At 41.8% G+C, this 13,220-nt stretch overlaps 1 protein-coding gene across 1 annotated transcript; it reads left to right on the top strand.

Annotated features, from left to right (window-relative positions):
• Positions 1 to 11,404: 11,404 nt before the first annotated feature.
• Positions 11,405 to 13,041, top strand: LOC311328054 (uncharacterized protein; the record flags this gene model as incomplete). The annotated part of the gene is made up of 4 exons (XM_084461170.1): positions 11,405 to 11,420; positions 12,081 to 12,181; positions 12,275 to 12,424; positions 12,601 to 13,041. 4 exons carry the CDS (start codon positions 11,405 to 11,407, stop codon positions 13,039 to 13,041), a joined length of 708 nt encoding a protein of 235 aa, XP_084317296.1.
• Positions 13,042 to 13,220: the final 179 nt, after the last annotated feature.

Genomic DNA, 13,220 nt, shown 5'->3' with positions numbered 1-13,220 from the left:
TGTGGGTTTATTACATGTATGTGTGTGGGCTTATTACATGTATGTGGGTTTATTACATGTATGTGTGGGCTTACATTACATTTACATTACAGTCATTTAGCAGACGCTTTTATCCAAAGCGACTAACAATAATTGCATTTAACGTAGGAAGAGCCAATGTACTACTACTTGCCAGAACTCACAAGTGCATTTTCTTTCTAAAACAAACAAGTGACTAAGAGCATAATCTAGTGCTGAAGGCAAAGTGCAAGAATCACAATCTAAAGTACAGTGCAATATAATATAATAAGTGCTTAGGTGGGAGGATTGTTGTAGTACTTCTTGAAGAGATGAGTTTTGAGCCATTACATGTATGTGGGTTTATTACATGTATGTGTGGGCTTATTACATGTATGTGGGTTTATTACATGTATGTGTGTGGGCTTATTACGTGTATGTAGGCGAGGTCGTTGACCGCTTGTTAATTGCTTCCCAGTGCTCGTTGATACAGAATCAGTGGAGGAAGATATCTCTCAATACCAGACTTATAAGATTTCGAGCGCAGTGTTTAGAGACTGACTCCTGGGTCTAGTGAAGATGTGCTGCTTTCTAGGCTACGTCCCAAACTGAGCAACAGCTGCTGAACCCTTTAGACTACCTGACAGAGGCTGGACCTAAACGGGAGGATAATATGGGGCACTGAATGCGCAACGCAATGAAATATCCACACTGACAGAGGCATCAAATCCGTGGAGTCCAACGTCTTTACCACTGTCAACTGGCCCACATCAAATTACCACCACGGTGACTAGCCTATCATAAATAGGCTAGGCTGGCTATGCAATGTTATAGGCTAGTGTTCTATGTTTCTTTAACTTGCTGTTCGTCATTATTCAACATCATAAACTGCCAGCATGAATGATTAGCATTCAAAAAAAGAGGATCTAATTATAATTTTGGGTGGGTAGAGTGAAATACTTCTAGATCGAGGGAGTGGGAAAGTAGCCTAACAAAGATATCATATTCTAATAGTTCAAAGGTTGGAAAAAAGGTTTCTCATCCCATAATTGTTATTAAAAGTGCATGAAAGTATTTACCCCAAACTGATCTTACCTGGCTTCGTAAGTTTTGTTTCATGTAGGCCTACATGTTCTTGTTTCCTTTTCCTAGAGTTCATGTCTCCTCTCTTTGCATTTTCTGTAAAGTGAAACAAACTGTCTGTTAAGCGACAAACATGTGGGGTTTATTACATGTATGTGTGTGGGCTTATTACATGTATGTGTGTGGGTTTATTACATGTATATGTGTGGGCTTATTACATGTATGTGTGTGGGCTTATTACATGTATGTGTGTGGGCTTATTACATGTATGTGTGTGGTCTTATTACGTGTATGTGTGTGGGCTTATTACATGTATGTGTGTGGGCTTATTACGTGTATGTGTGTGGGCTTGTTACGTGTATGTGGGCGAGGTCTTTACTCGTCCTCAATGATTGCTTTGATGCCAGTTAAACGTTTCGGTCTGTCGCCGGGGACAGACATTGTGAGAGAATAGGATGGGTAGCAGCTTTAGACTAGGCTACCTGACAGAGTCTGGACTTAAATGGGAGGATAATATGGGGCACTTGCTTTAAATTACCACCACGGTGACTAGCCTGTCATAAATAGGCTAGGCTGGCTATGCAATGTTATAGGCAAGTGTTATATTTTTAAACGTTAAACTTCTCTTTATCATTATTCCACATCACAAAGTCCCAGACTTAATGATTAGCATTCATAAAAAAGATTATCTAATTATAATTTAGGGGCGGGGAGTGAAATATTTCTAGATCTAGATAAAAAAGAAAGCAATAAAAAATACAATAAAGGCCTTTATTAGGCTATTGCTGTTGTTGCTGTCAACTGGCCTACATTAAATTACCACCACTGTGACTAGCCTATCATAAATAGGCTAGGCTGGCTATGCAATGTTATAGGCAAGTGTTATATTTTTCTTTAAACTTTTAATTTTTCTTCATCAATATTCATCTTCATCATTATTCAACGTCAAAATATCAAAAAGTCCCAGAATTAATGATTAGCATTCATAAAAAAAAGATGATCTAACTATAAATTAGGGGCGGGCAGTGAAATATTTCTAGATCTATATAAAAAAAAGAAAGCAATAAAATTTATTATTATTTTATTATCAGGGCTATTTACTATTATACATTTTCGTTATTGTAGCCTACTTGAAGTAGTCCAATGTGCAACGTTGGGTGACCTAATGTAGGCTATTTCATGCTAGCCAATATATTCTTACCTGGATGTTTATTTTCAGTCATTTTCTTCCCACCTTTAGACTGATTTCTTCTTCTCTTTGTCATATTCTACCTGATAAATGTCAAAAAATCTTCACACATCCTATCGAAAGAAGATACATGTTAGTACCTTCATATTGCCAATTAGACAGTAGCCTAGTCAAACGTCTGTGATTGTAGGTTATGAGAGAGAAATATGCCTATAAAGGCAAGGCCTATGGAAAATAAATAATAAAGTTCCTTGAACAGCGCATAACGAAGACTAAAAGCTACTTTAATGAAATTAAGGCCAACCGGCTGAAAATGAATCCCATAGATAATAATCAGATCTTACCGATGTCATCGATGATGAGCAAGAACAATTATCAGGAACAATAAGTAGTTTTAGGGTAGACTACGTTATAACGACACAGCCTGCTGCTGTCTTCTTTGAGTCAAATGAGTCTACCGCCACATGTTGAGCTCCTATCACTTCACTTTCGGTTTCGAATAACAATGTTATCTTTAACCCTTTTCATTCATGGTCTTGTTGACCTGATCACATTCGCGCTATCCTGTTGAAAAATGCTACTTTAGGTCTATGTGTCTCCATTTACAGTTGTGTATCCCATAAATGTATAGCCTTCGTTTATAATTGTATATTATTATTATTATTATTATTATTATTATTATTATTATTATTATTATTGGTATTATTATTATCATTATTATTGGTATTATTATTATTATTATTATTAGGCTACTATTATTATTGTTTTTATTATCGTTATTATTAGTAGGCTAGTAGTAGTATTATCAACATAATCATAATCATCATCACCATCATTATGTCTATTATTATTATTATTATTATTATTATTATTATGCAGCCTATATTTGTTCTTCATGGTTGTTATTTTGTGGTTTACTAAATACACTATATTTAACAACGCCCCAAGAAACTTGGAGAAGGATTATATCATCAAACTTTAGGTTAGACAGGCCTGTAACTCATAGTATTAATACATCTTTATGTATGTTTTATTTTATTTTTTACAAACGGGTAAATGTAGGCCTATTGTAAGAATATGGGGAATATATTTTGATTCTCTATTATAAAATCTTTAGTCTATGTAAGATTTCAGGGACAACATATTTTGATAGACCTACTGTATATCCTGCAAATAGTAGTCCCACTACAAAATCATCTTATTACATTACTACTCACTCCATGTACTGCCTTGTTTTAAATGTCTATAATGTCTTGCTTTTTGTTTTAATGCTTTTAATGTCTCATGTAAAGCACCTTGAATTGTCCTGTGGCTGAAATGTGCTATATAAATAAACTTGCCTTGCCTTGCCTTGCCTACTGTAAGAATATGAGAAGCATACTTTGATACTCTAGCAAAAGATTTCAGGGGTAGCATATTTCGATAGTACGGTGGCCGACGCGTGCAAATCACAACGGCAAATCCGGAACACAACGGCAAGTTCAAAAAACACAACCACAAAGTTCAAACACAACACCAAAGTTGAAAAACACAACAGCAAGTCAGAAAACACAACCGCAAGTCGGAAACACAACTGCAAGTCGGAAACACAAACGCAAGACAGAATACACAACAGCAAGAGAGAAAACACAATCGCAAATTGGAAACCACGATTGCAACTCCCCAAAACACAACGACAATAGCCAGAAATCACATTAGAAATGTGTCAACCGGAAAGGGATTTACTACTTGTTGAATCTGATTGGGCAGCTATAGTGTCAATAGCAGTGGGAAATGTGCGGGAATCTCGGGGAATCTACGCTGACGGTAAATCCCAACAGAAGAAGAAGAATTGGGAATTGGCCGCGTCTTGCGTTCGGTGGTCGTTCGACCGAGATCCCAAAATTGGTGAGAAAATACATTTTTCTATATATAATATTGCGAATGGTTGAAATGGTAACATGGTCAGTAACATTTTACGTTACTGAATACCCTATGAACGACGTGAAATGTAGCTGAACTCCTGTAGCTAGATAACTAGCTAGCTAGCTAATTAGCTAACGTTAGCTCATGGCAGAGTTAACGTTACTATTAAACTGAATATAAGCCACGAATATAATCCCAAATAAAGTGATTGATCTGTTTGTTTCTGATAAGGTTGAGTAATTATAACCTGCTAGGGTTAGGCAGAGGGGCAATAGAGACAGTAGTCCTAGAAGGTTAGGGCTAGTAGAGACAGTGGTCCTGGAAGGTTAGGGCTAGTAGAGACAGTGGTCCTAGAGGGTTAGGGCTAGAGACAGTGGTCCTAGAGGGTTAGGGATAGTAGAGACAGTGGTCCTAGAGGGTTAGGGCTAGTAGAGACAGTGGTCCTAGAGGGTTAGGGCTAGTAGAGACAGTGGTCCTAGAGGGTTAGGGCTAGTAGTGACAGTGGTCCTAGAGGGTTAGGGCTAGTAGAGACAGTGGTCCTAGAAGGTTAGGGCTAGAGACAGTGGTCCTGGAAGGTTAGGGCTAGTAGAGACAGTGGTCCTAGAGGGTTAGGGCTAGTAGAGACAGTGGTCCTAGAGGGTTAGGGCTAGAGACAGTGGTCCTAGAGGGTTAGGGATAGTATAGACAGTGGTCCTAGAGGGTTAGGGCTAGTAGAGACAGTGGTCCTAGAGGGTTAGGGCTAGTAGAGACAGTGGTCCTAGAGGGTTAGGGCTAGTAGTGACAGTGGTCCTAGAGGGTTAGGGCTAGTAGAGACAGTGGTCCTAGAAGGTTAGGGCTAGAGACAGTGGTCCTGGAAGGTTAGGGCTAGTAGAGACAGTGGTCCTAGAGGGTTAGGGATAGTAGAGACAGTGGTCCTAGAGGGTTAGGGCTAGAGACAGTGGTCCTAGAGGGTGAGGGATAGAGACAGTGGTCCTAGAGGGTTAGGGTTAGTAGAGACAGTGGTCCTAGAGGGTTAGGGATAGAGACAGTGGTCCTAGAGGGTTAGGGCTAGTAGAGACAGTGGTCCTAGAGGGTTAGGGATAGAGACAGTGGTCCTAGAGGGTTAGGGCTAGAGACAGTGGTCCTAGAGGGTTAGGGCTAGTAGAGACAGTGGTCCTAGAGGGTTAGGGATAGAGACAGTGGTCCTAGAGGGTTAGGGCTAGAGACAGTGGTCCTAGAGGGTTAGGGCTAGTAGAGACAGTGGTCCTAGAGGGTTAGGGATAGAGACAGTGGTCCTAGAGGGTTAGGGCTAGAGACAGTGGTCCTAGAGGGTTAGGGCTAGGGCTCAGTGATGCTGAGTTTTTTATTGCTCTGCATTTTACACAAGCAGGGGTCAGGGAAGATGAGTACTACTTGGCAGGGAAGATGATTGCTGTGTCTGTAGTGCATGGAGGACCTGGTCCACAGTTCCTGTCAAGGGATCTTGTCAGCCACATCGTAGGGCAGTCCACTTTGAATGCAACTGTGAAAGACATTACTGATGAAGAATTAGGGAAAGTTCTTCATGAGGTAGGAAGGTCATTAGAAGAAAGGATATTGTTCAGAAGATAAATTCAAATAAGGCAGCTATTTAATGTGTAATAGATATCAGTTAATTAAAGGTGCAGGGTTAGGCACAGGTGGGGACAGGTAGGTAGGGGGAGGGGTTAGGGTAAAAAAAAAAGGAAAAAACTTGAAGTGTTAACAAAAATTCTTTAAATGTTTGTCAAGTAGTGAAGGCACAGTATGTTGTTTTGACTTAAAGCTTTCCACATTTTTAGATTCAGAATGCAGATTCTTTGGAGTCTCTGCAAAACCTCCTTGTGCAGAACAGCACCATGTTGGAAACTGCTGGGTTTCTCCGTCATGTGAAGTCAGTTGAAGAGAAGCATTCAGTAGTACAAGAGTACCTGAGGTGGTACATCATCCACAGAAACCATGGTGCCATTGATAGGTAATGTTTTGTTAATAAAAACATATTTCTCCCATTACTACAGACGGAACCATGTGTACATGTAGCTCTTTTCACAGTGCAGTTTCAATTATGTTAACATTTACTCAGTTTGCCGACACATTTTTGTTTTTCAGATTCAAAGCTGGACTTGCCAGCCTGCATTTCTTGACGGCACCACAGCAGCATCCCAGTGTGCTGACCTCTGTCCTTTGCCACACAGACAAGAAGCTTTCTGGTGAAGAACTGGAAAATCTGTTCATACCAGATCGTAGTCCGAAGGGAAGCAACAGGAGGCTCCAGGAGGACAAAACCCTGAGCTTCTGGGGTGACTATCTTCAGGACTGTGAAGGTTAGTTAACCCCCCCCCCCCTCTCTAATCTTTTCTACATATGTACAGGGCCCTCCACGGTTATTGGCACCCCTGGTAAAGATAAGCAAAAAACCCTGCGAGGGTGCCAATAATTGTGGAGGGTACTGTAGCATTATGGAAAGCCACAGTATTGTTATGGATGCCCTTCGCGTGAGATCAGTACACCCCAAACAATGCAATACATTTTTATCTTATTGCTCCTTGTAGGACATGAGACTGCTGTGACCCTAGAGGAGGTGTTGATGTTCGCTACAGGACTGTCGTCGTTACCACCTGCCGGAATTGCACCATGCCCATGTATTCAGTTCCTAGACTCTCCATATCCGATGGCGAACCCTTGCGCCAATACAATGAAGCTGCCACGTTTGGATACATACACTGATTTTAAGAACAATATGGACTTTGGAATTCAGAATTCCCCTGGCTTTGGGTGCCATTAACCATGGACAGCTTTCTTTCTTTCCTTTAGACTAGGGCTGTCTACTTTTCATTTTTTGATTCATAACCTATCCAGGTTATGAATGAGTTATGACTGTTTCATGCCACAGCTATAGATGTTATGAATGCGTTATGAACAAACAGTTAATGTAAAGCGTTAGCCTTTTTATTTTATTTTTTAACAAGGACAGCAGAAGTACATGTAGAAAAAGCAAACTATGGCCATTACTATAATCTTGTTGCAGTCCAGCACTATATTTACACTATTACTCCATTGGGGCCATCACAGTTGGGAATGTTTTTTCTTACTCTCTTTAAGGTTTAAACATCAGGAAGTAAAAAAACAAGTGATCTCATTCTCGTTTTGTCTTGTGTTTTATTTATCCTTTGAATTGTTTATGCTTTTATGTTTACGGGCACTATGTTTATAGGCACTCCTGAGGCCTTTGTTTTTTGTTAGTCACTGTTTGGCCCCTGCAGCACAGCCACCGTTCAAGGAGGAACACAGGTCGGAACTTGGGGACTGTGGGTTCCTGAGACTTCTGGTCCTGAGTTTGCTGGGCGGCAGAGGACTTCCCTTTGCCTTTACCCTGAGGGGACACGCACAACACCCAGTACATTTACACCTATGTGACGCCCACAGAGAAATGGGATACAAAACAAAGACAGACATGTCATTATTATTATTTCTTACTGTATAAGGAAACTCACCCAAAATTAAATGCGTCCGGGGGCAGGTAGACGCTGTCTCCCACCCTGAACTGCACTCCCTTCAGGCAGGCCAGGGCGTAGAGGGCCTTAGAGTCATGGTCCTCATTCTCCAAGGGCTCAAACACACAAGGCCTCTTCCGCTCCTCCTTCTCCTGAGTTCTACTGCAGCTGGCACAGAACCTGAACACACCATACAAAACTTACTTCTCTTTAATCATCTTAATGTACTTTCAGAAGACAGAAGGCTGATTAACACACAAAAAGACAGCCACTTGAACTTATAGTTGTCTGAGGGCGTGAAGGTGGGAGGGGTTTCAAAGTGGGCAAATTCTCCCTTGTACCACAGCTGGTAGAAGAAGCTCTTCCCATCATCCTCAATCACCTTGATGTCATGATCCATCCTGTCCTGAATCAATGTCTTGACTGACAACCAGGAAGATTCTTATCCATCATCAAGTTGAGTGTAACCGTTTTGTATTCTTACCTCCATGAACCTGTTGTTAGACGGGGCCTTGTACATCACATTACCCTTGCCCTCTGCTGCATGTCCTCGCACTCGTCCCCCAGGAGGAGCTCCAGAGGGTCCGACGACACTCCCAGACTCTCCCAGGACTGTCGGTGACGCACAGGAACCATGCATTGTTTGCATCTTTCTGTTCAGACAAAATGAAACAGTAAATATAAATGTAAAATAAGATGTATAGAATGATTGGTACTTGCAGTTCTTCTGTTTCTAACCTTTGATTAAACCTGATATGGACCACTGTCTCTATCCATCTCCCTCACCCTAACTCTCTCTCCACTGTCTCTATCCATCTCCCTCACCCTAACCCTCTAGGACCACTGTCTCTATCCATCTCCCTCACCCTAACTCTCTCTCCACTGTCTCTAGCCCTAACCCTCTAGGACCACTGTCTCTAGCCTTAACCCTCTAGGACCACTGTCTCTACTAGCCCTAACCCTCTAGGACCACTGTCTCTAGCCTTAACCCTCTAGGACCACTGTCTCTAGCCCTCACCCTAACCCTCTAGGAGCACTGTCTCTAGCCCTAACCCTCTAGGACTACTGTCTCTACTAGCCCTAACCCTCTAGGACCACTGTCTCTACTAGCCCTAACCCTCTAGGACCACTGTCTCTACTAGCCCTAACCCTCTAGGACCACTGTCTCCCTCACCCTAACCCTCTAGGACCACTGTCTCTAGCCCTAACCTTCTAGGACCACTGTCTCTACTATCCCTAACCCTCTAGGACCACTGTCTCCCTCACCCTAACCCTCTAGGACCACTGTCTCCCTCACCCTAACCCTCTAGGACCACTGTCTCTACTAGCCCTAACCCTCTAGGACCACTGTCTCCCTCACCCTAACCCTCTAGGACCACTGTCTCTAGCCCTAACCCTCTAGGACCACTGTCTCTACTAGCCCTAACCCTCTAGGACCACTGTCTCTACTAGCCCTAACCCTCTAGGACCACTGTCTCTACTAGCCCTAACCCTCTAGGACCACTGTCTCTACTAGCCCTAACCTTCCAGGACCACTGTCTCTACTAGCCCTAACCTTCTAGGACTACTGTCTCTATTGCCCCTCTGCCTAACCCTAGCAGGTTATAATTACTCAACCTTATCAGAAACAAACAGATCAATCACTTTATTTGGGATTATATTCGTGGCTTATATTCAGTTTAATAGTAACGTTAACTCTGCCATGAGCTAACGTTAGCTAATTAGCTAGCTAGCTAGTTATCTAGCTACAGGAGTTCAGCTACATTTCACGTCGTTCATAGGGTATTCAGTAACGTAAAATGTTACTGACCATGTTACCATTTCAACCATTCGCAATATTATATATAGAAAAATGTATTTTCTCACCAATTTTGGGATCTCGGTCGAACGACCACCGAACGCAAGACGCGGCCAATTCCCAATTCTTCTTCTTCTGTTGGGATTTACCGTCAGCGTAGATTCCCCGAGATTCCCGCACATTTCCCACTGCTATTGACACTATAGCTGCCCAATCAGATTCAACAAGTAGTAAATCCCTTTCCGGTTGACACATTTCTAATGTGATTTCTGGCTATTGTCGTTGTGTTTTGGGGAGTTGCAATCGTGGTTTCCAATTTGCGATTGTGTTTTCTCTCTTGCTGTTGTGTATTCTGTCTTGCGTTTGTGTTTCCGACTTGCAGTTGTGTTTCCGACTTGCGGTTGTGTTTTCTGACTTGCTGTTGTGTTTTTCAACTTTGGTGTTGTGTTTGAACTTTGTGGTTGTGTTTTTTGAACTTGTCGTTGTGCTCCGGATTTGCCGTTGTGATTTGCACGCGTCGGCCACCGTACGATAGACCAATATCCAATATCAAATAATGTTTCCACTAGAATAATTTTATATTACACCACTACTCACTTACTGTAAGAATATGGGGAGAATGTTAACATATTCAATTTAATTCAAAAGTGCTTTATTGGCATAAATGCCAAAATATTGCCAAAGCAGGAAGAATCAATGAAACAAATGGCTTATTATCACATAAACAAACAAACAAACAAACAACAACAACAGGGATGTATCCCTGCAGACCTTGTAACAAGCGAATCATTTATTACATTGTGTTGTAGGCTAGTATAGACATTCAGATGTTTCAGCCTTCATTAAACCTTCACTTTAAATTAGAGGTTATCTCTTAATTGTCCTTGTGCCCGATTGAAACACAACATTTCGTAGCCTTCAATGCATTTTTATATTCAGTTTAACAGACAGCAAGTAAGATCGGTGATGGCAGTGGAGGTGCTCTGTTTCTGTTCTGGGGTCAGTTGTCAGTCTCTCAACCCCCCTGGAAGAATAAGTGATAACACAACTGTAGACAGGTGCTCCATCCCGTAGGCGCACAGCCGCTTGGAATCATCATCCAAAATCTTGCCTGCGTGGTTCAAGCTCATGGCATCTCCGTGTCCTACAGAGGAATGGGTTGAAAAGTGTCATGTGCGTATATTACTTAGTCCCAATCTTACTCGCATCATTCTTATTTTCACAGCAGGGCCAAATGCGGAACAGCCTTCTCTATTTTCATCATCATCATCATCATCATCATCATCATCATCACCATCAACCATATGTATGGACATTTTTCAAAGTGTTCTGTGTTCATAGGCTATGTGGCAGATGTCCATACCTCGCAGTTCTGGTATTTTCACAAAGATCTTCTCCTTCAGCTGCAGGACTGAAACGCGCGTCATATCTTCTGAAGTTCCTATATCGATTACGCTGATCTTCCCACTGATCTCAATAAGTCTGATCTGGCTGATCCCCATTTCGTCGTGTCGAATGCAGCGTCTGTGACAGTCGTTTGAAAGGCTAAGTGTGTCAATGCTTTTACTTTTGTTTTATTATAGTAGCCTATATTATAGTGTTGGCTTTGCCTCGCGAGTTGTGTGACGTTCGAAAACCCGCGCGCGCACACTCAACCAACCCTGGTTCTCAGAAGTCACGTGAACTCAGAGAATTCAGAGCAGCAGAGAAGATGTTTAGTTTCTAGGTTGGGAAACAGCATGCAGCAGGAGAAACGCTTCTAGGTTGGGTAAAGCAACAGCATGCAGCAGGAGAAACGCTTCTAGGTTGGGGAAAGCAACAGCATGCAGCAGGAGAAACGCTTCTAGGTTGGGTAAAGCAACAGCATGCAGCAGGAGAAACGCTTCTAGGTTGGGTAAAGCAACAGCATGCAGCAGGAGAAACGCTACGACCGGGTTCGAGATGGAAAAAGACTCGAGTTAGTAACCAGACCGAATGATATAGATCGTAAGTTGTAGGCCTAACGTTTTAATTATAGCCTACCTGTGATGTCAGCATGTAGCCTAGCCTATAATCTTATTTTAGATCTTTATGTTTGTGATTAAAAAACGTATGATGATGAAGCGCGTAGGCTAATATTTTTCTCATAATTTAATAATCTTATTCTGTTTGTTTTTTTATATATATATTAGCCTATAGCGTGCCTAAGCGAATATTGAACCCGTTTGAATTGTGCCATGACCATGTGATGTTTGTAATTTAAAACATATAATTTTGCAAGTCAAGAAGCGGTAAAGTAATTATTACAGAACGAGGGAAAACAAATCACTCAAAGATCTGCAGCTATAGTTTTGTAACTGGCATAGGGACCGGTTCTAGGCCAACACGGTCTTGGTGAGTGTTTGACCGAGTTAACAGAGATTAGTAAAATATGTTGACAAACATCATAATGTGTATGTGGTCATGGCACAATTAAGAAATTATTTTTTTCAGATTTAATGTCCCATGGGGATCTACGCTTCCTGCTTCCGCTTAGTCACTCTATAGCTTATGAACGGAACTCATTTTAACTAGGCCTATTTTGCTCAATATATCTATTTTGCTCATAATTTCTCTCATAATCATGTTCATGATTCAGCCTATGATGACGATCCCAACACCCTGAGAGCCGTGATCTCCTGTGGGCATGTTGTTACCCCAGACTCCCTGACAGGGTGGTGTGACAGTCTACTGGAGCAGGTAGGTGAAGAGAAGCCCACTCAGCTTATTCTTACCTCCCTAGTTTTCTTTTAGGTATCCTAAATTCTGTTCTCCAATGTTCTTAAATCCCAGGGTAGGAGTGAGTTCTCCTGTCCCGTTGAAGGATGTGGTAAGGTGTGGTCATATGAAGATGTGCGGAAATTTGCACTACTGACACCAGATGAGAAGCAGAAATATGAATTGACCTTGGCTCGGCTCTCCAAAAAAGGCGAAGTAAAATCAGTGAGTGCTCTATTATTGAACTGCATTTTATAAACCACTGTTTTGCTATATCTTAAATCAATATTATGTGTGTGTGTGTGTGTGTGTGTGTGTGTGTGTGTGTGTGTGTGTGTGTGTGTGTGTGTGTGTGAGAGAGAGAGAGAGATGGGCTAAACTATCATGTTTTTATCCCACAGTGCCCTGGCTGTCAGATGCTTACTCAGAGAAGTGACCATAGCAACCTGTGTGTCAAATGCATACTTTGTTCTGTAAAGAAAAACAAGAACTATGAGTTCTGCTGGCAGTGCCAGCGGGAGTGGATTGGTAAAAGACCACGTTCTGATCGCTGTGACAACAATAATTGTTTCAGTGACAACCTGAAAGTTCTTCAGAACTGTGCCATGGAGCCATTGGTGGCGGGCATCAGCTGTCCCTCGGTACGGGCTTGTCCCACGTGTGGCACATTGGTGGAACATAATAAGAAAGGTTGTAAGAATGTAAAATGCCTAAACTGCCGAAAAGAATTCTGCTTTCTCTGCCTTAAGATCACATCCGATTGCTTAAAACTGAAACCTAATTCATATTATGATGCCTGTGCTAGTCCAGTTGCACCAAGGCAGACCTCCATACCACAATGAAGTGAAAGAGACATTTTAACATAGCCCACTGAGCAAAGACACGTCTAAAAGACGTCTTTTAGATGTCTTTTTTGTCTTTTTCGGACGTCCAAAGACATCCAATTAGGAGCCAGAATGATTTTTTTTTTTACGTTCAGATATTGAACCCGTTTTGCACGTCCACAGACGTCTTAGAGGGG

Source organism: Borostomias antarcticus (genome assembly GCF_949987555.1).
Source record: "Borostomias antarcticus genome assembly, chromosome: 37".
Classification (NCBI taxonomy): Eukaryota; Metazoa; Chordata; class Actinopteri; order Stomiiformes; family Stomiidae; genus Borostomias; species Borostomias antarcticus.
Note: the sequence above shows the minus strand (reverse complement) of the source record. Positions and strands in the feature narration are given on the sequence as shown.